At 42.7% G+C, this 24,540-nt stretch overlaps 1 protein-coding gene across 3 annotated transcripts in view; it reads right to left on the reverse strand.

Annotated features, from left to right (window-relative positions):
- Positions 1-24,540, reverse strand: part of AFG3L2 (AFG3 like matrix AAA peptidase subunit 2) — a 29,461-nt gene that overhangs the window by 1,952 nt on the left and 2,969 nt on the right. The window contains exons 2-16 of one of the 3 annotated variants that reach the window (XM_064150251.1): positions 21,110-21,209; positions 20,578-20,646; positions 19,021-19,133; positions 18,042-18,194; positions 15,486-15,560; positions 13,680-13,804; positions 11,499-11,772; positions 10,664-10,801; positions 7,723-7,876; positions 6,560-6,667; positions 6,289-6,414; positions 5,127-5,237; positions 4,470-4,585; positions 3,376-3,576; positions 217-411 (exon numbers count right to left, since the gene is read on the reverse strand). In XM_064150251.1, the coding sequence (XP_064006321.1) occupies positions 217-411; positions 3,376-3,576; positions 4,470-4,585; positions 5,127-5,237; positions 6,289-6,414; positions 6,560-6,667; positions 7,723-7,876; positions 10,664-10,801; positions 11,499-11,772; positions 13,680-13,804; positions 15,486-15,560; positions 18,042-18,194; positions 19,021-19,133; positions 20,578-20,646; positions 21,110-21,209 (2,058 nt within the window). Of the gene's footprint in view, positions 1-216; positions 412-3,375; positions 3,577-4,469; positions 4,586-5,126; positions 5,238-6,288; positions 6,415-6,559; positions 6,668-7,722; positions 7,877-10,663; positions 10,802-11,498; positions 11,773-13,679; positions 13,805-15,485; positions 15,561-18,041; positions 18,195-19,020; positions 19,137-20,577; positions 20,647-21,109; positions 21,210-24,540 lie in introns of all 3 variants that reach the window. The other 2 variants (XM_064150249.1, XM_064150248.1) reach the window with 2 other exon arrangements.

Genomic DNA, 24,540 nt, shown 5'->3' on the forward strand with positions numbered 1-24,540 from the left:
AACCACGTTCATGAGAACCTTAGAGGTGTTCCAACACAAGAGAAGATTCCTATTGTTTATTTTAAGTCTTGTGACACACTCTCAAGCTTCCACCAAATAGTTTTTGAGCAAACTTCTTCATATATTTACACAGTCCCTATTTTTAATCTACCCAGTTCAATCCAGATGCTGGCTTACCAGCGGGAACTTGGCAGCTAAGAATACTGTCAGGCTCACCTTCTCCACTTCTGCTTTCTTCTCTGTCAGAAGCTTTAGTGTTCTGTCATAGGCAATATTAATCAGTGAGCGAACTTCTTCATCTATCAATCTGGCAGTTTCCTCACTGTAAGGTTTCTCCAATACCATGTCTCCTTGGCGAGGGAGGTCGAAGGAAATCTGCCCTACTTTTTCATTCATGCCAAACTGAACAATCTGAAGAGAACAGAAAAATCAAACAAAACCAAACCCACCAAACAGAAAGAGATAGTCAGATTTTAGGGTATGTTGATGGGGGAAAAAAAAAGAGAGAGTTTGAATGAATCAGAACTATTGTTAATGGCAATAAAAATAGAATAAACCAAATAAACCTGAAAGGAAAAAAATCCTTTTGCTATGAGCCCATCCTTTCACCTAAAACCAACCCTTCCCTGCAGTCTACTTAAGCTGAAGTATCTTAGCTGATTTGCACTAATCTTTACATTAAATCAGTCACAAATACCACCATTTGCAGTGCTTACTTGTGATATACATGAGGTTCTGCCATTTAAATACAAAGATGCTAGAGAAAAATACTCCATCCCTCATCAAGCAGTAAAACTCTCCTTTTACCATAAAATTAAGTGTTCTTCTAATTCAAAATGCTTCCCCAGCCTAGCATATTCCACTCACCACACAGGGAAGTTAAGAATTAAAGTAGTGGGTCTTCAAGATTCTGTGCCCTATGTAAAGATCTCATGCTATATACTTCTTCCCAAGACACTCCTCTACAGTGATTCCTGTCTTGCCTGACTCAATATTGACTCCTCTGCCTGCCAGGTGAGAATATTTTAAGTTGCATTTCACTCCAGTAGAGGCAGAAATTAAGTTCAACCTGCTATTTAAGTATTCACTCCCTGGCCACTATCATGGATGTGGTGGTTACTGAAGTGGCACTTCTCTGCTTGGCCTCACAGGATGAATACAGATATGTCAAAGGACATTCAGAATTCGAAGGAATCTCAGCATCAGAACCAAACATCTTAACCTGCTTCCTTAGGAAAAGTTCACTGTTTTTATTTATGCCCCCAGGAGCTAAGATGTTTGGTTGATGTGAAAAAGTCCATACTTAAACATCTAATTTAAAACCAAACAAGAGTCACTGAGGATGCCATAAAGTTGCCATTAACAGGATTGAACTGCACATTTACTTCCAGAAGTGGGGCAACCAGAGGCAGCACACCAGAGATTAGGAAGTGGGTGTGATTTGAGGGCAGGAGTTAAGTGTTGTGCAGGGGAAGAGAAGTGTTCTTTAACATGCTTCACTTGCTCACCCTGTGAGTGTGCTCTAAAATGCCATCTTTGGAGTTGACGCAGGAAATGGAATAATGCACCTGTGTAGCACAGAGCTACACTTAGGTGAGTCATTACTGATAAGATTTCAAGCTACTCATCTAAGCTAGTTGATGTGATACAAAAAGTAGTGTCTCAATTTCAGCAGCCTCAATGGACAGCAAAGAGTGCTTCAAGGCAGGTTTCTGGACTCGGTTATACATGTGCATCCTAACTGGGTCTTCAAAACAGGCCAACTGTACAAGTAGGGTCAGATAACCAAATCTGAGCAATAAACCCCATTTTAAAAGTAAACAATTCCCATATGTATTTAAGGCAAATTGCAGCACATGTTCCTGATAGCAGATCATAGGAGCACACAGAATTCGTTAGGATGGAAAAGGCCTTTAAGACCATAAGGTCCAACCATTAACCCAACACTCCCAAGGGTGCTGCTAAACCAGGTCACTCAGGACCAAGTCCACACATCTTTTAAATACCTCCAGGGATGGGGACTCCACCACTTCTCTGGGTAGCTTGTTTCAGGGTTTAACCACTATCAGTGAAGAATTTTTTCTCAGTATCCTATCTAAACTTTCCATGACACAACTTAAGGCCACTTCCTTTTGCCCTGTCATTTGTTACTTAAGAGAATCACAGAATGTCAGGGGCTGGAAGAGACCTCAAAAGCTCATCCAATCCAACCCTTCTGCCAAAGCAGGATCACCTAGAACAGATCACACAGCAATGTGTCCAGGTGGGTTTTGAATATCTCCAGGGAGGGAAACTCCACACACCCCCTGGGCAGCCTGTTCCAGTGCTCTGTCACCCTCACAGGGAAAAAAAATTCCTCCTCATGTTTCCATGGAACTTCCTATGCCTCAACTTCCATCACTGCCCCTTGTCCTGTCACTTGGCATCACCCAGCAGAGCCTGGCTCCAGCCTCCTGGCACTCACCCTGCACATATTTATAAACACTGATGAGGTCACCTCTCAGTCTCCCAGCAGCACAGCCCCAGCTCCCTCAGGCTCTCCTTGTAAGAGAGATGTTCCATTCCCTTCATCATCATTGTGGCTCTGTGCTGGACTTTCAAACAGTTCTTTGTTCCTCTTGAACTGAGGGACCCAGAACTGGACACAGTACTCCAGATGCAGCCTCACCAGGGCAGAGTAGAGGGGCAGGAGAACCTCTTTTGATCTACAAAGCCACACCCCTTTTAATGCACCCCAGAAGAGACTGACGACCACCTCATTAAAACCTCCTTTCAGGCATAGAATACTAGGGGTTGGAAGGGACCTCCAGAGATCGAGTCCAACCTTCTGCAAAGCAGGGCCACTTAGGGCAGGTCTCTCCTCAGCCTCCTTTTCTCCAGGCTAAACAATTCCAGTTGCCTCTGTTGCTCCTAAGACCTGTTCTGTAGCTCCTTCACCAGGTTTGCTGCCCTTCACTGGAACTCCTCCAGCACCTTAACGTCCTTCTTGTAGTGAGGACCCCAAAACCAAACCCCATACTCAAAGTGTGGTCTCACCAGCACTGAGTACAGGGTGACAATCTCTGCCTGGTCCTGCTTGTCTATTTCTTGTAGAGGCCAGGATGCTGTTTGCTTTCTTGACCACCTGGACACACTGCTGGTCGTCAACCAAAAAGATGTAGGATAATCAAAGACTACTGCATGGACTCTTGCTCTAAGGCTAGAATAAAATACTTGAGTCATCAGCATCCCTATACAACAGCAGCAGGTTTATTTTCTGAAACTAGGCTTTTGAGGGAAATACCTGATCAAATTCTACCCCTTCAAAATATCAGTGTTAGGTAGCAAAGAAAGAAAAAATAAGGGGGAAAAAAAAGGGCTCCCTTAGGCACATACCTGAGCATATGCACTCTGGGTCACCTTCTTCAAGTCATCTTGGGCACCAGTTGTAATCCTTCCAAAGAAGATTTGCTCAGACACACGTCCTCCCAGGGTCATGCACATTCTGTCCAGTAGCTGCTCTTTGGTATAAAGATACTGCTCTTTGGGTAAATACTGAGCATAACCCAGGCCTTTACCACGTGGGATAATAGATACCTGCAATCAAAATTGTTACCAGACTGTTAGAACCTGATAGTGGTAAGAGCCATCAAGCATTGTTTGGTTTGGCTTAATTTGAATACCACGACCTACACAGTACTGGTTCTTGACATTTCATTTTATTTCCATTTTTGGTTTTGATTTGTGATTTATCCCTTCAAAGCCCTGGTTAGCTCTAGGCTGAGGTAACAACTACTAAAATATCTGGAAAAGAAAGGTAATCCTACTGTCCTATCTTTTCCTAAGACTGTATGGTTAGGAAAGCCACATTGCTTCCACAGTTATGGATTTGGCTTCAAGCATTCTGTAACAGAGCATTTCTTTGTCTCTGGTATTCTCCTTAGCTCGAGAAGTTTCCATGTTTAGAGTCCTTCCTTCTGGCAAAGAAATGGTGCAAGATGAATTTTAAGCTTGGAAGTCAGATGAGACTAAGAACACAACCAAAAGCGAATGTTAAAGCAAATCTGGGAGGTTCTGCTGCTTCTTCCTTTCCCTTCGACTTGTCAAGCAAATTAAAAACTGAAATCAGCCTCCGGAAGATAATTTTTAGAGTTATATTCCTGTAGAGGCATCTACCTGCATAACCTGGTAAGACAAATCACCTATTAAAAGCCTCAGAGAAGAAGCAGCTATCAAGGCAGGCAGATTCATGAGAAGATCAGGTCCTCTTCACTTTCCAAGGACACTTACAGTACAAATCCTGTAACAGCTGAGTTAGAAATTAAGAAATCTAAGAAGTGAATGAAAAAAAGGTACTCAAAACCACACAGACTTACACCATCCTTTGCAAGATTATGTATTTTAACACCCTCTCAACACTGAGGGGGAGTGAAGAGAAAGATGTTGTCCCTGCAACCGTTGCACTGCTAGTTCAAGTGAGTTTCCTTTACCTTTAAGAGTGGGTCAGCATGTTCCAAAAACCATCCTGCAACTGCATGTCCTGCCTCATGATATGCTACTGTCTTTTTCTCCTCTGGTTGCAGTACTTGAGTCTTCTTTTCCAAACCTTTACCAAAATAAATTTGATTAACAGTTTCAGGCATATTTCTCCACTAAAATCCCTGACCTCATTCCAAAAGGCAGTGAGCAAATTCTTAGATAACTCAAACACATTCCATTGAAAAGGTTTAAAAACCTGACAAGCCTCAAACTTGGAAGTTTAGAGATGCCTATCTGCTAGGTTTCCCTGTAACTCAATTTCATTTCAATATAAATCCTTCAAGTGTTTAAATAAAACATTTCCACTTTAAAAATCAGAGTTTTCTAGACTGTTCCAGGCTGACTGCAGTTAAAAGCACTGCTAAATCCCAACAGCTGCTCTTTTTGCTGTTTTTAAGAGAGCAGAAAGAGATGAGACTTCTCTCCCTGCCCCTTTCTCCATTATAGAAGTCAGCAATAGACAGGATACTTCTCTACTTCTCCAGTGTGTTTAGGAGAGGTAAAAAATACAACCTTGAAGAACAAGAGAAAGAGGCAATGTCTTCTCATATAAACACAGAAGTCACCTCTCACATTGCAGTTTTTGGGAAGTGACTGATGAGACTCACCTCCAATAACTCTTTCAATGGCTTGCTCAAAGTGCTTTTGGTTGATAGCATCTGAGAGATGCCTTGCAGCAATTAATGCAGCTTCATTACAGACATTAGCAATATCAGCACCTAAAAGCAAAGGAGGCATGAATGACTGATCATTTCCCCTATTTTCTCTTGGTCTAGCATAAAGGTACCTCATTCTAGACATGGTTTGCTATAGATTCTCCCAGAGCTTAAAGGTAATTGTCTCTGGATTAGTTCATTAGGCATGGCATAATTATTTAAGTGATATTTGAATGCACATACTACTGTTACAGGCTTTAGGATTTGGCTCTTTTTAGGCAGACAGCTGCCAAGAGCTTCTTGTCAACAAAGTACCTGATTTATGCTACCTTCCATAAGTTGCCTACAACAGACAATACTTAGACTTCACAGATTAGAATTCCTACATGTGGATCCAGTACAGCCCAGCCCTTGGTGTATTCTTCAGAGGACATCCCTGCCCAATACTTGTTTCAAGCCATCCATTTCTTGTTAACATTATTTGCAGTAATTCTACTAACTTGAACTTGAGAGCAGGAGGACTTGGGGGTGCTGGCTGATGAGAAACTCAACATGAGCCAGCAATGGTCACTGCAGCCCAGAAGGCAGCCATGTGTTGGGCTACATCAAAAGAACTGTGATCAGCACGATGAGGGAAGTGATTCTTCCAATCTACTCTGCTCTCCTGAGACCCCACATGGAGCACTGCAGCCAGTTCTGGAGCCCACAACACAGCAGGTCCAGAGCAGGGCCACAAAAATGATCAGAGAGCTGGAACACCTCTCCTGTGTTGACAGGCTGTGGGAGTTGGGGTTGTTCAGCCCGGAGAAGAGAAGGCTTTGGGGAGACTTTATAATGGCCTTCCAGCACCTGAAGGGGAACTACAAGAAAGCTGGGGAGGGAATTTTCACAAGGGCTTATTGTAATAGGATGAGGGGGGATGCCTTTAAGCTGAAAAAGCTTCTTCCTGATATTCAGTCTAAATCTACCCACCTTGAACTTCAATCCATTCCCTCTCATCCTATCTATTCCCACTTGTCCAATCACACTACAAGAAAACCAGGAGGAGCAGGGTACTAAGTACCTACAGCTGACAGAGCAATGCAGAAGAACAGTGGCATGAGGAGTCACTTACCAGAGAAACCAGGCGTTAGTGATGCAAGTTTTCTTGCTAGGTCATCTTTATTTAAGACAGTGTCTAACTTCAGAGGTCTAAGGTGAACTTTGAAAATAGATGCTCTTCCTTTTATGTCTGGGGGGCCTATAAGATTAAAGAGTACAGTTTTTGTTTTCACACAGACATATTCTAACTGAATGTGTGTGAGGAAGTTACACATGTAAATAGCTGCAGCAGCATCAGTGGCTCTGCAAATGCTGAAGCAAACAGCGGTGCAGGTAAAACTTACCAATGTAAATCTGTCTGTCAAAGCGGCCTGGCCTCATCAGAGCAGGGTCTAAAATATCTGGCCTGTTAGTACCTGCCAGGATGACTACATTTGTGGTCGTGTTAAACCCTGTTGAAGAAATGTAACCAAGAGAAAAATATGTGTAAATAGAGTTCCCATGATAAAAACAAAAGACAGGGCCATAAGAACTCACAGTCTAAACAAGTGATCTTACAGCTGAAAATACTTCTGTTGATTAGGCATCTTTTCCACACAAAAATGGCCTTAGGCTCTGCTTTCTGAAGTGTTGTTTTGGGTTTAGGGAGCAAAGACAGATGTTCTTTATGCCTTCCAAGAGGAGTAAAGGAAATGATCCACACAGGATTGGAAAGAATTAGAAGGCTAAACTACATAAAACAGTATAAAAACATACAAGAGACACAAGTCCATAGACAATCCCTGCCCAGTTCCCCACTCTGGGCCTACCACAGAACCTCATCAAGCAAAGCTTTCTATAACTTCCCTCCAAACCAGGCCAAAACCCCCCCTCAACCATACATCTCTGCCCCCCCATATCTGAGTGAGGCAGCTACAAATTCTGCTTGCCAGCTCCAGGGTGAGCCAGGTCACTCAAAACCCCACTCCCCTGCAAAGCAAAATATAAGGGAGCCCACACCAGGAAGGGAGAAGGGAAGAGAAAGGCACTGGACAGCTTGTGCCAGAGATGGAGGCATTCTGGGAATGAACAAAAGATTACACTTTCTGTTCCACCTACTGGACCTCTCTAGCCTCTGGGGGTCTGTGCTCTATGGTTTAAGACATCTCAGTTTCTTAAAGCCAGGACAAGTGCTATATCAAACCCTGCTTTAGGATGCAGCAACAGATTCACTGCAGAACCAGTGTGGCTAGCTGGTTTGCTTTATAGACAGACGGGTCTTATGCAAAGACTTCTTTTGTCCTATTCCAGTTTGACAACACTTAGCAGATGCAGAATGATGGTTCTTCATTCTGAATCAATTTCAGCAAAACAAGTCTTCCATTCCTCATTTTAGGAAGCAAGGAAACACACTCTGCACTTACATGTAAGCTAGAATCCAAATCTTAGTTAACAGATTGTAACAGCAAGCATAAGGAAAGAACTAATACACTTAGGGGTTAACCAATGTAATGCTAGAAGTACTTACCATCCATTTCTACTAGAAGCTGATTGAGTGTGTTCTCTTGTTCACTTTGTCCTCCAAAGTTGCCCCTTCCTCTCTTCCTTCCTACTGCATCTATTTCATCGATGAAGAGAATGCATGGGGCATTTTTACGAGCAAGAGCAAATAAGTCTCTGACCTTAAGAGGAGAAAAGAGTATGTATCAGATGGGTTTGTGTCACTGTAACTGACAATGTTTGTTAAAAAGTATTCTGAAGCCCCCAGTTTGCTCTCAAAGCCAATGGCAAGTTACTCTGTAGCCACTGCTCAGCAAGAACTACCAATACAAAGGCTCACTGGTTGACTTCTGCTATCTATAAATTAAGAATACTCAACAACTTAAAGCCTTAAAAAATTAGCCACTTTTTCTGTGTCACTGATATAGATCTTCTGCTTCAGCTCTAAAAGCCTCCAAAATTCAGGGATTTAAAGTAAGATTTCTCTTTCAATCCCTTTAATGCACAGGACTGGAATGTGAATGGCCATGATACCACACAGCAGTTCTTCATACCCAGAGAAGAACAGTTGGAATAGGGTGATGTAGCTCCTACCAGGCACTTAGCCTGGTACTCTGACTATGCTGTTATAAATACTGACTCTCAGTCATCCCTTCTTTCCATAATATGGGCTCACCTCAATTAATTCACCTTTAAATATTTGTTTGGAAGCTAAATTAACTTCTACAAGTCTGGAAAAATGCCAAAGACCTAAGCAGAAAAGAATTTTTACTTTCAGGTAAATTGAGCTATTACCTATCAAATCCTACAGTATTAGCTACAGCACAGAGTGATTTGTTTGCAGATGTAACATTCCAGTGCTACTCTGCTGGCAAACACATCTGAGGAACCTAATTAAAGCCAGTTCAGTGAGTTAACAGATCTGCAACTAAGGAATTGAACTGGAGCAAACAGGAAATCAAAAATTAGAGAGGAATTTTGACCCAAGTGGGAATTACATGCAGCTCAGATCTTTACTGCTATGCATGTTAAGAGCTGCAATTAGAGAAGACTTCTCTGATGACAAACACCATACAGCAGATGTGAAGAGATGTGAGTTTTGGGCAGCATGTTCTAGTGCACAAAGTCACCTTGATTTGCAAACAGAATCTGAGAAAAAAATACAGTAAATAAAACACGAGGAGAAAGTGTCAGATGCTCAAAGTGAACTGTCTTTTGGCTGGGAAGAGACAGAGATCCAACCTCACCAGGATATACAAGGTTGTATATCCAGAAATATCCTGTGTTCAGCTCTGAAGCCCCAACATGAAAATGACATGGAACTGTCAGAGAGGGTCCAGAGGAGACCACAAGGATGATCAGAGGGCTGGAGCATCTCCCCTGTGGTGACAGGCTGAGAGCTGGGGCTGTTCAGCCTGAAGAAGAGAAGGCTGATCTGCATAGACTGGCAGGGTAAGGTTAAGTCACTTTGTTCTGGAGTGTTTCAGGTATGTATTGACAGCTACTGACAGTCTGGTTTGAGTACCAGAGCAGTTATTCTTGCCAGTTATCCTTATGCATTTCCAATCTGTTATTGCATCTTTATGGAACACTCCACTCCCCACTAGCTTCTGCTTTTAATTTTCTGAATAGCTTCAGTTATTCTCAATTCTAGGCTCTGTGGCTACCTGCATGTGTCCCCCCACCATGCCTCTTCCCTTTCCATGGCTTTACAGAACTTACTCAACATGAGTTTTCCTGTGAATTTTCAGAAGACAAAAACCATGTAAGAGCTATTCCCTGTCAAATTCCAAATTCAAATCAAGACCCTAAAGCACCTCCATTTCATGCTGGTAGAATGAAGTTTTTAAAGACAAGTTAACACCATGGCACACTTAATATGTTAACAGAATGTGCAACAAGACTTTGTCTTCCAGAAGTATGTCACCTTGCAGTAAGCTTTTTAAAGCTTAAGATATGTTAGTTGGAGTGTGGTAAAGGTAAGAGCTATTGGAAATGCAGTATAAATTCTGGACATGATGAGGACTTCTTTTCTGTTACCTGCCTCACTTGTAAAATACTATCAATGACTTGATGTAACACTTCCCAGTGGAATAAAGTGTCCTTTCTTGCCAGACAGGAGAAGATTTAAAACTGAATGTTTAAAATGTGGTTATAATTTTTTTAAAAATCCAAACAATTCAAGAAAAAAGAATGCACTGGAACAGAGTTAACATCCCCTATTTCACGTTTTGAATAAGCCCAAGGCAAAAGAGCACAAAACCCCAAACAATTTTAGACAAGATATTTGCTTATTTAAACCATCTGATCTCCAGAAATCAATCATTAGCTCTGTGACCCCTGGACTCCTATTTCAACCAGAAAGTCATCTGTGTGTCTCAGACAACCATTTATCTAAGAGTCTGACACTACAAAGAGAATACAGTTCTTCAAAGGAATAGAAATGATTTAGAGCAGGAGGAGACATGAGCTGCCCAAGGAAGTGGTTGGGTCCTGGATGTGTTTAAGGGTCGTTTGAATATGGTGTTTAGGTATATGGCTTAAGGTCAATCTTGTAGAGTAGGGTTATTGGTTTGACTTGTTGATCCTGAGGGCCTTTTCCAGCCTGGATGTTTCTGTGATTATGTGATATTCTTACAGCAGTAGTCAAAGAAGCTACTTATTTCTGATGCAGACAGTAAGTACATTTACTTCAGAGCAGAGCTTGGAATTCAGTTTTTGCTTCCTAAGATACTGCAAGGAGCTAAACCCTTAAGGTCTCAATGACCTGCAACCAGACACCAAACTGCATTTGCTACATTAATAAAAGGTGCATCTCTGATACCTGGGTTTGCACAAGCATCTGGCATCACTTCTAACCTGCACAGATGAAGAAACCCTGGCTATAGGCAAACTGTTTGCCTCCCAAAACTTGACAACAACCATTCAACAACCAATACTGAAACAAAAGAGCAAAGCCAAAGACTTACTCGAGCTGGACCCACACCAACAAACATCTCCAAGAACTCGGAGCCGTTGACTGTGATGAATGGTACATTAGCTTCTCCAGCTGTAGCTTTGGCTAGGAGTGTTTTCCCAGTACCTGGAGGACCTGTCAGGATTGCCCCCTGCAAGAGAAACAGGTCTATTTTCCTCATGAAGAAAACACACCACAACCTTATGAAACACCTTAAAGATCTGCATGTTACAATTTTGTGTTCCTTGGCTCTTCTACCACAGTCAAAACCATGCTTGAAAACAAAACTGAAGATTTTAGTCTCATTTAAACCAGCAAAAGGAAGGAAAGAAAAAAAGTGACAACATTGCCACACTGTCTTAGATTTCTTTGACTGACAATAACCAAGGTATGTCATCAGATGGGCTCCCACGACAACAAAGCCAGATGGCAACTCTGCAATGGTTACACACAAAGGCAGTGGTGCACACACACACATGCTATGTATCATCTCTGACCCACTGTGAACAGATGATCTCAGGGTGTTAGGAGTTGGAAAGGACCTCCATAGGTCATTGAGTCCAACCCCCCTGCCAGAGCAGGATCACAGAATCTAGCTCAGGTTGCACAGGAATGAATCCAGATGGGTCTGGAAAGTCTCCAGAGAAGGAGACCCTACAACCTCTCTGTGTAGCTATGATGTAAATCTTCTGGCACTACATCCCTATTAACGGCACTTAATGCCCGTTTGTTCTCTGACTGTGACAAGAAAGAAGCTGGAAAACATTGCCATGTCAACACCCCCAGTTCAGCTCAGATTACTAAGGCCTAACAAAAGAATCAAGCCTGCTAAGCCATCTTCTCCTTACCTTTGGAATTTTTGCTCCTAGATCTTCATATTGTTTGGGATTTTTCAGAAAGTTAACAAACTCCATTATCTCTAATTTGGCCTCCTCACAGCCAGCTACATCTTTGAATTTGACATCTATTTCATCCTTAAGGACTTTGGCTGTGGTTTCACCCACGCTGAACAGTCCACCCATTCCGCGCCCTGCTCGGCCCAGGCCTGCAGGACCTCTTCTTAACGTGTACAACAAGGAACCAATAATCAGAATGGTAGGCAGCAAGCTCAGGAGAAATGATCTGTGGAGAGAAGCCAAATAAAGCAAAAAACCCACCTATATTACAGAAATCCATTACTGCACAGGTACAAAAGGTTTGTTCCATCATAAGCAACCCTGAACAAATTCAGGCCAAATATTCCATGAACTTGTAAAGTTTACATTGGTGCAAGTTGTTCAGATTAAGAAAGACATTTGAGAACAACAAAAGAAAATATTCTGCATTACAGAAGTCAAACTAGTCCAAAAACCTCTAACAGCTACAACCAAATGAAGAGCTGGAATTTATTTTAACTTGCCCATCCCTCCTTCCCTCACAACCCTTGGAAAATGTAGATTGATAATCTTAGAGGGTAACACATTTCTACACCTAGTGTTCAACAAGTGACAGGTCTGGGGGTTGTTCTGTTATTTCTTGGTCTGGTTTTAAACCAAACACAGCAGCAAGTGATGTTGATGGTTTTTACAGGAGAAAACTGCATTACCTAGTCAACAGCTCACTTTCTGCACCCCTCAGAGGTAAATTCACAGCACTGATTTATGCAAACGACTGTCTTAAATCTTTATTTGTTCTTCTTTCAAAGTCTCTACTTCCCTCCCTAATGGCTTCAGGCTTTTTGTTTACTGTTGCAATTTCTTTGCTTGTTTGCCTTTGAGTTTGTTTTTTCATTTGATTACTCTGAAGGCTCTACAAAGGGACCTGACAGGCCAGATCAATAGGCCAAGGCCAACTGTATGACACTGAACAGGGCCAACTGCTAGGTCCTGCACTTGGGTCACAACAACCCCATGCAATGCTCCAGGCCTGGGACAGAGTGGCTGAAAAGTTACCCAGCAGAAAAAGGCCTCGATGCGTTGGTCACCAGCTGGCTGAATAAGGCCAACAGCACCTGGACTGTATCAGTAATAGTGTGACCAGCAGGACTAGGGAAGCTGTAGTCCCCTAGTACTTGGCACTGCTGGGGCCACACCTCTAATATAGGCTTCAGTTTTGGGGCCCTCACTAAAATAAAGACATTGAGGTGCTAGAGGAGGTCCAGAGAAGGGCAACGAAACTGGTGAAGGATCTGGGAAATAACTCTTTCTAGAGGCTGAGGGAACTGGGATTGTTTAGTCTGGAGAAGAGGAGGCTGAGGGGAAACCTTCTGACTCTCTACAACTACCTGAAAGGAGGTTGTAGTGAGGTGGGCGTCCATCTCTTCTGCAAAGTAACAAGTGACAGGAGGAGAGGAGATGGCCCCAGATTGCACCACAGGACATTTAGGTTGCATATCAGACGAAACTTCTCCTAGAACAGGTTGGCCAGGGACGAGGTGGAGTCACCATCCCTGAAGGGATATAAAGGACTTGTGGATGTGGTGCTTAAGGACATGGTTTAGCAGCAGACTTGCCAGTGTTGAGTCAGCAGTTGGACCTGGTGATTTTAGAGGTCTTCTCTGAACTAAACAATTTCATAATTCATTTCAGCATCACTTTCTTGCCATTTTGCAAGGCCATGCAATTTGACTTCTACTGAACTTATGGACAGAAATTGGTGCACTTTGCATCTCAGCTGACGTTTTGTAGCTCTGTGCCATATTTTATCTAGTCAACAAGTCTGCATGACTGCCATCTCCAGAGCTTAACAGCTGTGTCTTGCTGACTCCCGCTTTAGTCCAAGTTGTTTGGAGGAAGGGCTTAAATAAAGGAAGGACTAACAGTAAAGAGAAACATATAGGTAACAAGAATCTCTATTTAGGGCAAGAGAATACGGATTTCTGCAGACAAAGTACTGAACAGCTCCTCTTACATTCAACATTCAGAAACCAAGAGAATTGTTTTTCTGGTAACAGTGCCACCTAGCGAGGTCTGAGGTCTTACAACTCAGATTTTCCACAGTAAACACAACCATTTCTTAAATCAAAAGAGGTCTTTAATGCAGCTTCTTACCCATCACTCTCGGTTGAGTAGACGACAGGCAATCTGTTCTCCACTTCTATGCCCAGATCTTGCTGCACAGTTTCAAGATTCCGCTCAAAGGTGTCCACACTACCAATATTAAACCAGACGTACTGCTATAAGAAAAAGCAGAGATCACCACAACGTGCTCTATCTTACTCCAGCTTCATTACAAGCCAGCCTCTAACATGTACACAGCCAATCCTCAAAATGGATTCAGACCAAAATGGAGTTTTAACACACAAACCCTACAAACCCTGTGAGGAGAGGCTGAGGGAGCTGGGGTTGTTTAGCTTGGAGAAGAGGCTCAGGGGTGATCTCATTGCTGTCTACAACTACCTGAAGGGAGGCTGTAGCCAGGTGGGGGTTGGTCTCTTCTCCCAGGCAACCAGCAACAGAACAAGGGGACACAGTCTCAAGTTGTGCCAGGGGAGGTCTAGGCTGGATGTTAGGAGGAAGTTCTTCACAGAGAGAGTGATTTCCCATTGGAATGGGCTGCCCAGGGAGGTGGTGGAATCACCGTCCCTGGAGGTGTTGAATAAAAGCCTGGATGAGGCACTTAGTGCCATGGTCTAGTTGACTGGACAGGGCTGAGTGATAGGTTGGACTGGATGATCTTGGAGGTCTCTTCCAACCGGGTTGATTCTATGATTCAAGCTACCCTGTCAGGTGTGCAGCTGATTTAAGACAAATCTAAGGCCTACCAACCTGAATGTATCTGTCGTAGCTTTGACAGAAATCATACACCCAACAGTTTGGGGGCACTTTGAGTAGACTGAAATCCTGACTTCTTCCTCCATGAATAAATGGAGGGAGTACATAAACAGATCTTCAGAAGGCAGCTATGTAGTCAGAACAACACAGAGCACTGAACTGGCAATCACAGCAGCCACACAACTTAGGGTTTCACCCGAAGGTTTCAGCATTTCTAGGTAAGAAGGGCAATTCTATGCTTTTGGAGTCTATACTAGCTTTAAAGCTCACTGTCTTCCTAGGACTGCCTGAACTTTTATTTCCCTGGTGTATGACAAATTCCAGACATTACTTTCAGACAGCACTGCATTCAGTTTTTCAAGAACTTCTCCATTTTTGCACCATGACTTACTCAAGTATTGGAAAAAACACCCCAAAACTGAGGCCCCCCAAACAAAACAAAGCTCCACCCAAACAATCAAATAACAGAGGGAAAAAAAAAAAGAGAAGAAAGGATTACTCCTAAGTATTGAGTGATTGAGAAACTAAGGCAGCTGATGGTAAGTGGGCTAAAGAGTAGGTGTACAAATAAGTCACACTGAAACCCACTGATGGACTAATTGCTGCAGATTTCACTTTAGCCCAGAGGGACTTGCAGACCTGGTTTCAGAAAGTCAGTATCATGCAGGAAGAGGTAACCTGACAAAGCTTCTCTTTTTGTTTTACAAGTAACTGGCTAAAAGCAGCCTGGAACAATAAAGATCCAACAATAAGTGTGCTTAAGTCTAGGGGTTTCTGGAGCACATTGAAAACAGCAGTTAGAAATACAGACCCTTCAGCAATTTTTCCCTCTTCCTGTTTGTGCATTTGTACTAAGAGCATGGTGCTTAAAAAGAACAACTTGCCACAGCTTTAAGATATTTGTGGCAAAACACTTGATAAAGAGAAACAGGCATTATCCTACGGCATAGGATAATGTACAGTAAGGTAGAAAAGATATTTGAGAGTATTACTGATGCTCTAGACCTAGTTTTCTGCATCAAACTTGACCTAAACAATTATCACTTTGCTGTTTCTAGCATCTAATGTACTAAAAGCCTTTACCCATTCATGAGGGGACTGTCCAGAGACAAAGATCACTCTCACAAAGCGCTTGTTCACCACTTCGAGTCTGTCCACCTGGAGGGGGGAAGAACAAAATCTGTTCACATGTGTGGCACGTACAACCACTGCACCTCCATCACTGCCAAAAGCTACATCTACCAAATATCAACCTGTTCTGTTTCCCAGTAAGGAGAACAAAACTCATGTTGTGGATCAGGATGGCTCCACGACATGGAGTTTGCCATTAGGAATGGCACAAAGAATTGTGTACGTAATTGGTAAGCAAGGAATACTGGCACATGGTAGTGCAGACTGTAGGAACATCTCAGCTCAAATCACAGGTACAGTGAAATAGTCACACAATATTATTTGAATGGTCAAACACCAAAAGCAACAGATGACATGACTCCAAATTCCTGCAGCAGCTGCCAAAATGAAGTGAATTGAAAAGAGTGAGGGAAAACTTTGCTCTTACCATAGTTCTCTTTAACATAAAAGGCTTTCTGTGCTACCATATTATAAAGATTAACATTGGGTAGTGAAGAATTTAGCTTGAGGTAACAGATATCATATAAACTACCACCAGGGACTGAAGTGCAGATTTAAAAGATACACATACTATTTAGCTTTTTTTGGCAAAAGATACCTCAATTTGTCAGTTTCTTAAATTTTACAGGGTCCCTTCAGAAAGCAACTAATTCTTCTTTCCATCTTTTTTCCTCTCTTTCCATCAAATAACTGGTTTCCACATCTGTGAAGAATGCAAAGCTAGCAATGGTTCTACACATTGGGCCTGAACCATTTTGAGGCTTGCAAGGTTGTGTCCCTGAACTCACTACGTGTGGCCATTTCTGGCAGAACTGAAACAAAACACAAGCTAAGCCACTCAAGTTTTGAGAAGCACACAACCCCAGGAGTGCTTGTGTCTTCTCCCTGTTTACTGGCTACCACTACAGCACCCAACAGCATCTGTAGCTCCCTCCAAATATCCAGAGTACATCCTACAAAGGCCCAAGAGATCTGGTTTTGTGCAACAACCCACTTCCACATTACTTTTCTGCAACAAGGGATCAGGTTTCATTGGCTATGACAGCTGAACTAATTGTTTTACTCAGGTAGTGTCCTACTGCTTCATGACAAACGTCATCAGTCAGGTGTTCTCACAAGATGCACACACATAATTGTAAACAAAGAGCAGGACTGCAAGCTAGTGTAGGCACAAGGGGAGAAGCAGACAGAGCAGTGCTGCAGAGATCAGTGAGACAAAGAACGGTAGGACAGAACTTGTTTAGCACCTTACCAAAGTGATGGAGGGTAGGGAGCATGCTGTTAACACAGAGTCCCAGGTCTGAAACCTAGGGGAAGAAAGCCAGTGCTTTCCTAACCTGCAGGCAAAGCTACAAACAGGGAAGTAACAGAGCCAAGAACTAGTGGCTCCTGAAGTGGGAAAGGTCTGTGTAAGACACTCAATCTCCTGAACTTCAGGGCAATCACCAACCTATGACTCCCAAGTGTGGAAAGCTGCCAAGTTCTACAGAGAGATAGGACACATATGATAAAATTTGATTACTTCAGCAGTTGCTTCACAAGGAAAGAAGAAATAAGGAAGGATAAAACAACAACAAATGTTCTTTTACAACACCATTATGCCAATTTACTGTCCTTGGAAGGAATTCTTTGATTCCCCATCTCCACCTTTCTGTTCACACTGCTACTTCTCAGATTCCCTGAAGAATTGATTTATAGCACAAAACAATGAGAAAACTTCTTTATCCTTGACATGGGCTTATGGAAGTGTCTGAGATTAGAAACAACTTTCTTCTGATGACAGCTCACACATTTGCTCAAGCCATCAGACCATCTGCACTATAAGACTGTATACTGAGGGACTGTGATTGTGCTGCCCCTTCAAAACAGCATCAACACAAACCACCCAACAAAGAGATTCTGTTCCGAGCTGTCCATTCCCTCTGCTGTCTTGAACTGACAAAACTTCCTACAGTCATCCACACCAACAGGTTAAAGGGACTGACTGAGGTGAAAGCTTACCCCTTTTCCTTCAGAAGTTACTCCTGGGACAGTTCTCACTCCACAGACATATGTATATAAACATAACTCCTGGAGGGAACTGAGGGAAGTGGGATTATTTAATCTGGAGAAAAGGGGAGACCTTCTTGCTGTATACAACTACCTGAAAAGAGGTTGTAGTGAGGTGGGGGTTTATGTCTTCTCTCAAATAGCAAGTGACACAAGGAGAGGAAAGGTCTTTTGAGTTGCATGAGAGGAGGTTTAGGTTGAGTACTGGGAAAAGTTCTTCCCTGAAAGGACTGGCTAGCCCTGGAACAGGCTGCTCAGAGCAGTGGTGGAGTCATCACAGAAGTGCAGATGTGGTGCTGAGGGACATGGCTTAGCAGTGGACCTGGCAGTGCGGGGTTAATGGTTGGACTCAACCATAAAGGTCCTTTCCAGCCTACATGGTTCAATGACAAGCAGGGATGCAGAAACAAACATCTTCAGCACATTGTATTTTCCAAGTGGGTTCCCCTCACTACTCACCACTCCTTTAGAAAGGTAGTTATTGACAAAGTCTTTCCAGGTGATTTCTCTTCCAGGCACCCTGAAGAAGAAGTAATATACAACCATTGTCCAGAAGAAAGAACTTCCCACTACATACATCCGGAACTCCCTGACATCCCATGGAATGTCACCCTAGCAAAAGGAGAGAGAAAAGAGGATGCAGTTAGAGTCTGTAATATGGGAAGAACATAATAAAGAGGTATCTATTTGTGACTTCTATTCCCTGCCCTCAAGGTTACCACAGAAAATGTCAAACAAAGCTGTGTTTGGTTGTATAAAAGCATTTAACGAACTCCCGAGGAATTGCAGCTCTGGCAGAAAGCTTCTCAAGTGTTCTACAAATAGTAATTGAACAATTTTGCTCTATGAAGTACTTGTATAAAAAGTTCTGCCATCTGTTCTGTCTCAATCCTACAACCATTTTCCCTGCCTTCCAGGCCTACATGCAAGACCTACAAAAATAAAGGAATAGGAAGACCAGGAAAAACCCAAGAATGAGGGGGAAAAAAAATTATGCCCACTAAGAAAAATAATTCTCTGTATTCTGGGCACTGCCAGATGCCATCATCTGTGCTACAGATAATGAGAATTAAAAAAATTCATTCTGAAAAGAAGCATTCTGTTAAGAACTTCTACCAGCAAACTACATTTAACTCATATTTAGGCAGCAAGTTTTACAAACTGACATTCTGAAACAAAATATGAAGTCTTTAAAGGTCTGAGACCCTACTACAAGAATACTGACTACTAGTAACTGTTTTCACACAACTCAAAAACCCTTTAACACTCCTGAAGTAGCATTGGATGCCTTTGAAAGTATAACCAAAGCAGTCAGAATGAAACAGGAAGCGCAGGAGACTTAAAGAGTCAGAATATGACTCTAAAATGCAAAGACCACACCAGGTTAGTTCACAGGGACAAGACAGTTAGAACCATAGAGGTATTTTAAAGTCAAGACCTTCTGTAATCTGGTCCACCAGTTAGTTTCTTCTTTCTTGCCACCTTTTTTTCCACCACTGCCACCTCCTCCACTGCTAGTTCCACTAGGCTGTCGAGCACTAGCTTCCTTTGCTTCTAACAGAAGTAAAACAAACAAGACAAGACATCTTTACATCCTATACCAACCCCACATTACTTTTTATCATTTCTAAAATGAAACAGTTCCTGGAAATTGAACTAACTGGCAATGATCTAAGAATTAGGAGAAAGTGACAATCACAGAATTAACCAGGTTGGAAAAGATCTCTCAGATCGAGTCCAAACTATCACCTAACCCTTCCAATTAACTAAGTCATAGAAGAACAGATATATAGTCCATTAAGTGGCACCCATCTCATACAGTTATGATCAAAAGAAAGGTCTGTCAATTGTCTAACTGATGACACTTGGACACTAAGAATGGGGGGAAAAAAAAGTCCCAGACATAACTGAAACCTGTTACAGAGACTGCACAAAATTTACTTCCCCTGCATTAACCCAAAACCTGTGCAAAGCTATTTTAAGCTTTTTGTTGAAGGCTGGGAGAGGGAGAATCAATGTCCTTTTAAACTGAGTCTGGCTCCAATTAACATCTTCTCCCATAATTCACCCCTCCAGGTATACTATGGTCATGGTAAAGCTCAGAGTTTATTGATGTCACAAGTTGGTATCCTTTTTAATATTCTAGAGACAAGCACAGCAACAGCAACAGCCAACTGCAGCTGAGAAGTCCATCTTAGTCATTCCTCTACTCATCCAACTCACGAGGTGCCTGCATGGTGTAGTATAATGTCACGTCCACATGAAGAGGACAAGATAGAGCACAGTATTAGTTTGTGCTCCCTGCAAGCCCAGCTCTTTTGAGAGCCTGGTAGGTTGGGCATCTAGGCGTGACGATGCTAGATTTTACCAGACTAGGCCTAGTGCAAGGAAAAGTGCTGACACTGGTGTCATAAGAGCACCACTGGGTGGCTGCCCCTCCTTCTCCTTGGAAGATGTCTTGTACAGATGGCTGATGCAATGAGTAGCTCTTACAGCTAATAATTTCCAGCCTCACCCTGCTCCCTGTAAAGATGGGCTTGTTCTAGCACTGCCACCACTAACTACTCTCTCAAGCAGCAGGCTAGAGGGTTGGTCTAAGTAGCTTGATTCTCATCCAGAAAGACAATCCTGGTCATTCCATACAAAAGAAGAGTGGTTTAGCCTGGTCTAGGAAAGGCTGAGAATCATACACACAATATCCAAAGGCATGACTAAGGTCAACTAACAGGACATGGAAAAACAAGACTCTAAGGATAGCATTTCAACAGAAGCATAAGAGAAAATAAACATTATTACAGAAGATACACACAATATGAAAGTAAATTAGTGCTTACTAATCAATTACTTTATCAATTAGCACTTCTGAACTAGTCTGGTACAGAAACATCTTCCCTGAATAGGTCCCCCAAACCCAACCCCACAATGCCAGGCTAAAATCCAGTCTAGTGAATACACAATCCCACAAAAAGAACTGAAATCAAGCAGGGTTTTCTACCTTTTGCTTCTCCAGCTGCACCTTTAGCTCCATTAGCTTTCTTCCCATTGGGAAAATACTTTTCAAATCCTATTAAGAAAGAGTAGGAGAGTTTGTAACTGTTCTTTGGTTTACAATTCTGCCATTACAATTCTCTTGTCTCCAGTTCAGGCTATATAACAACACAGAAGGTAACAACACAGATCGCAAGAACAGTTTTGCTCTTGTCTTTTTGTTGAAGAGCTCTACCAGGTTCCAATAAAACAATCTACTGCTGTTGACAAGATAATATCAAATGCACTTAACCTAAAGCAAAGCTCTGCTTTAAACCAGAGACAGGCAAGCTCAGTTCAACAGAACATTGCATGGCCTAGCGTGAAGCTGAGCAAACCACCATCGTTCTTTAACAGCTCCTAGAAACCTCATGAATCAATGTTCCATCCCAAGATTAATGGCTGATTACTACATGAATTTAACTTCCCCACAGACAAGAAACCCAGCACACAGAGTCCTCAGCAAAGAATTCAGCCTGCCTGATCAAAGTCAGACTCACCTTTGGGAGGTTGAGAGAAAAGCCTTCTGCAAGCAGCAATGACACTCGCCACGACAGTACTTCTATCAGTAGTAACTCCAGTACTAACTTCTTCACGGAGCTGAAAGAGAGAAAACCAAACATAAAACAATGAGAAGGTGCCCCAAAAAACTCTGGTTGTCCTGAACTGCAGCAAGTCAGACATTACAACATACTGTGGACCAGAGTGTAAGACAGCAATGGAAAAGTCAAACAGGTAATTTCTATAGTAAGGTAAAATCTTACTCTGTTAAAAGCAGAGCCTCTCTTCTAGTAAAGAATGTTTTGTCTGTGTGTAAAAGTCAAGCAGGAAACACTATAAGCCATGAACACGAGTCACAGAGTTGTTTAGGCTGGAAAAGACCTTTAAGACTGAGTCCAAACATTAACCCAACACCGTCAAGTCTGCTGCTAAACCATGTCCCTTACCCACTACACTGAGCTTTTAAATCCCTCTAGGGATGTAGGCTCCTCTTCTCTAAGCATCTTAGCAACCATCTCAGGGAAGAAAAAATCCTGAAGTCCAACTTAAACCTCCCCATCACAACTTGAGGCCATTTCCTCTCATCTTGTCACTTTCTACTGGGGAGAACAGACCAAATCCCACCTTGCTACAATCTCTTTTCAGGGAGTTGTGAGAGCAAGAAAGTCTTGCCTCAGTCTCCTCTTCTCCAGACTGAACAACCCATTTCCTCAGCTTGCTCCTCAAAAGACCTGTTCTCTAGACCCTTCACTAGCTCCATCACCCTTCTTTGGACATGCAGCAGTGATTTAGGTTGGATATTAGAACAAACATCTTCACTGAAAGGGTTCTCAAGCACTGGAATAACCTCCCAGGGCAACAGTTGAATCCTCATATCCTTAGATGCAGCGATCTGGTGCTGAGTGACATAGTTTAGCACCAGACTTGGTAGTTAGATAATGGTTGGACTTGATGATCTTAAAGGCCTTTTCTAACAATTAGAATAACAATTATTCTAATTGTTTACTGCTATTCACCACTTAAGTGCAATGAAGGATGTATAAATATTTTCAATCACTAATTCTTAAGAAAATTTTTGGTATAACTGAATAATTAAAACCAGACTCAACCACAATTTAATCACAGAGAAAGCAAACCACTTTTCTTCAAGGAGGAGTAAAAAAATCCCCATTTATCCCCTTCCTAAGCTTTCACAGCACTTCCAACTTTCCCCCAAAGGCTGTTTCTGCCCCACATATATGCTCAGTCTCCCCTTGTTCTTTTGGATTAGAAGTTATTGCATCCTGGCCTACACCAAATGAAGTGTGGACAGGGCTCTGCCGAGACCTCACCTAGAGAGCTGTGTTCAGCTCTGGAGCCATCAGCACAAGAAGAGTAGGGACTGCTGGAGTGGGTCCAGAGTAGGCCACAAAATTATCAGAGCATTATGCAGCTCTGCTACAGGGATAAGCAGAGAGAGCTGGCATTGTTCAGACTGGAGAAGGCTCCAGGGAGACATTACTGCAGCCTTTCACTACTTAAAGGGAGCCTATAAGATGGGGACAGATATTTCAGCAGGGCCTGTTGTGACAGGAGAAGAGGTGATAGTTTTAAACTGAAAGAGATCAAGACTAGAGAGAAGAAATATTTTTTCATGCTGAGAGTAATAAAACCCTGGCCCAGACTGCCAGGGAGGTGGTAGAAGCCCCACTATGGGAAACGTTCAAGGTCAGGTTGAACAGGGCTCTGAGCTACCTGAAGATGTCTCTGTTCTGTGCAAGGGGGTTTGACTAGATGACCTTTAAAGGTCACTTCCAACCCAAACCATTCTCTAATTCTGTGATTTAACTCAAAAGTCAGAGAAACAGTAAAATAAACCAACAAACCAAACCCCAGAAAGCAGCAGGTCCTAAAAACATGACAGAGAAGAGCAACGAGGCTGGTGAGAGGCCTCAAGCACAAGCCCTATGAGGAGAGGCTGAGGGAGCTGGGATTGTTTAGCCTGGAGAAGAGGAGGCTCAGGGGTGACCTTATTGCTGTCTACAACTACCTGAGGGGTGGTTGTAGACAGGAGGTTGCTCTCTTCTCTCAGGTGGCCAGCACCAGAACAAGAGGACACAGCCTCAAGCTACGCCAGGGGAAATTTAGGCTGGAGGTGAGGAGAAAGTTCTTCACTGAGAGAGTCATTGGACACTGGAATGGGCTGCCCGGGGAGGTGGTGGAGTCGCCGTCCCTGGGGCTGTTCAAGGCAAGGTTGGACGTGGCACTTGGTGCCATGGTCTAGCCTTGAGCTCTGTGGTAAAGGGTTGGACTTGATGATCTGTGAGGCCTCTTCCAACCTTGGTGATACTGTGATACAAGTTATCCATGTATGAAAGCAAACATCCACCTCTAGACCTACACTGGTGAAATCAAGTTCAACGGTAGCACCTCCACAGCATTTTATTATAGTCAAGTTATAATGGCTGTAGACAAAAACCTCTTCTTGCATATTCAAGAAACATGTAGGATACTAAATTGCATGCCAAAATTACCCTAGGAATGCTGATATATCATTAACTGAATTGTGACTCATCCAAGGAGAGTCTCTTCTGCCTGGGAGCTTTGCCCTCTATCCCTCATTAAATGATGAAATACCTTAGACTTATTTCAAGCAGCCACTGAGTTCCACCTGCTGGAACCAAGAGGAACACCAGAATATCGTTGTTTTTGTCACAGACTGAGCTAAGAAGTCTTAGGCTGCTGAGTCTAATCACTGTTCAGTGCCACTGTCTGTCTTCCAAAGACTGAAATTCCATGGAGATGTTTTCATTAAGCACGAGAACCACAAGCAGTGCAGAGAGACTGAAGAGCAGCTAATCCAGAGAAGAGCTTCTAGTTCAATACAGTTTAAGCTCCAATGTGAGCAACTGCATCCAAGCTCCTAGAAGAAGCTTTAGAACAAGTGGGATGCATTTGTGTGGGGAATAAAATAAAAAGAGCTTCCTACAGACCAACCTATCTGGAGCTCAAATGCAAACAAGCAGTGAACATTGTAGCAACAGGTGAAACTCAAAGCTAGCAATAGCAGCTTCTCCTCTATGCCACTGGTCTCCTCCAACACCAAAAAAGTGGAGCTACTTATTCCACAAGCTCACAGTACTTCTATTTGTAAAGAGCCTGGAATATTCAGAAACCTTTACTCCAGGTAAAATGAGGCAACTGCTCAAGCTGAAAAGTTTAAGCAAACCAAATCCAACTACCTGACACAGTGAGACCTGCATTGGGCTTAGTAAAGAATTAAGGTATAGTTTAAATGGGTTGGAAGGGGAAGAGAAGCAGAGCTTGAAGGACAGAACAAAGTATAAGCAGATAGAGCTCTGGGGCAGACTGGAATAACAGAACTGGTTTGTTGCTGGATTGTCTCTACAGATCCCAAAGTCCACAAACAAATGCACAGTCATCTGTCAAG

This window comes from Pogoniulus pusillus, chromosome 10 (genome assembly GCF_015220805.1).
Source record: "Pogoniulus pusillus isolate bPogPus1 chromosome 10, bPogPus1.pri, whole genome shotgun sequence".
Taxonomy (NCBI): Eukaryota; Metazoa; Chordata; class Aves; order Piciformes; family Lybiidae; genus Pogoniulus; species Pogoniulus pusillus.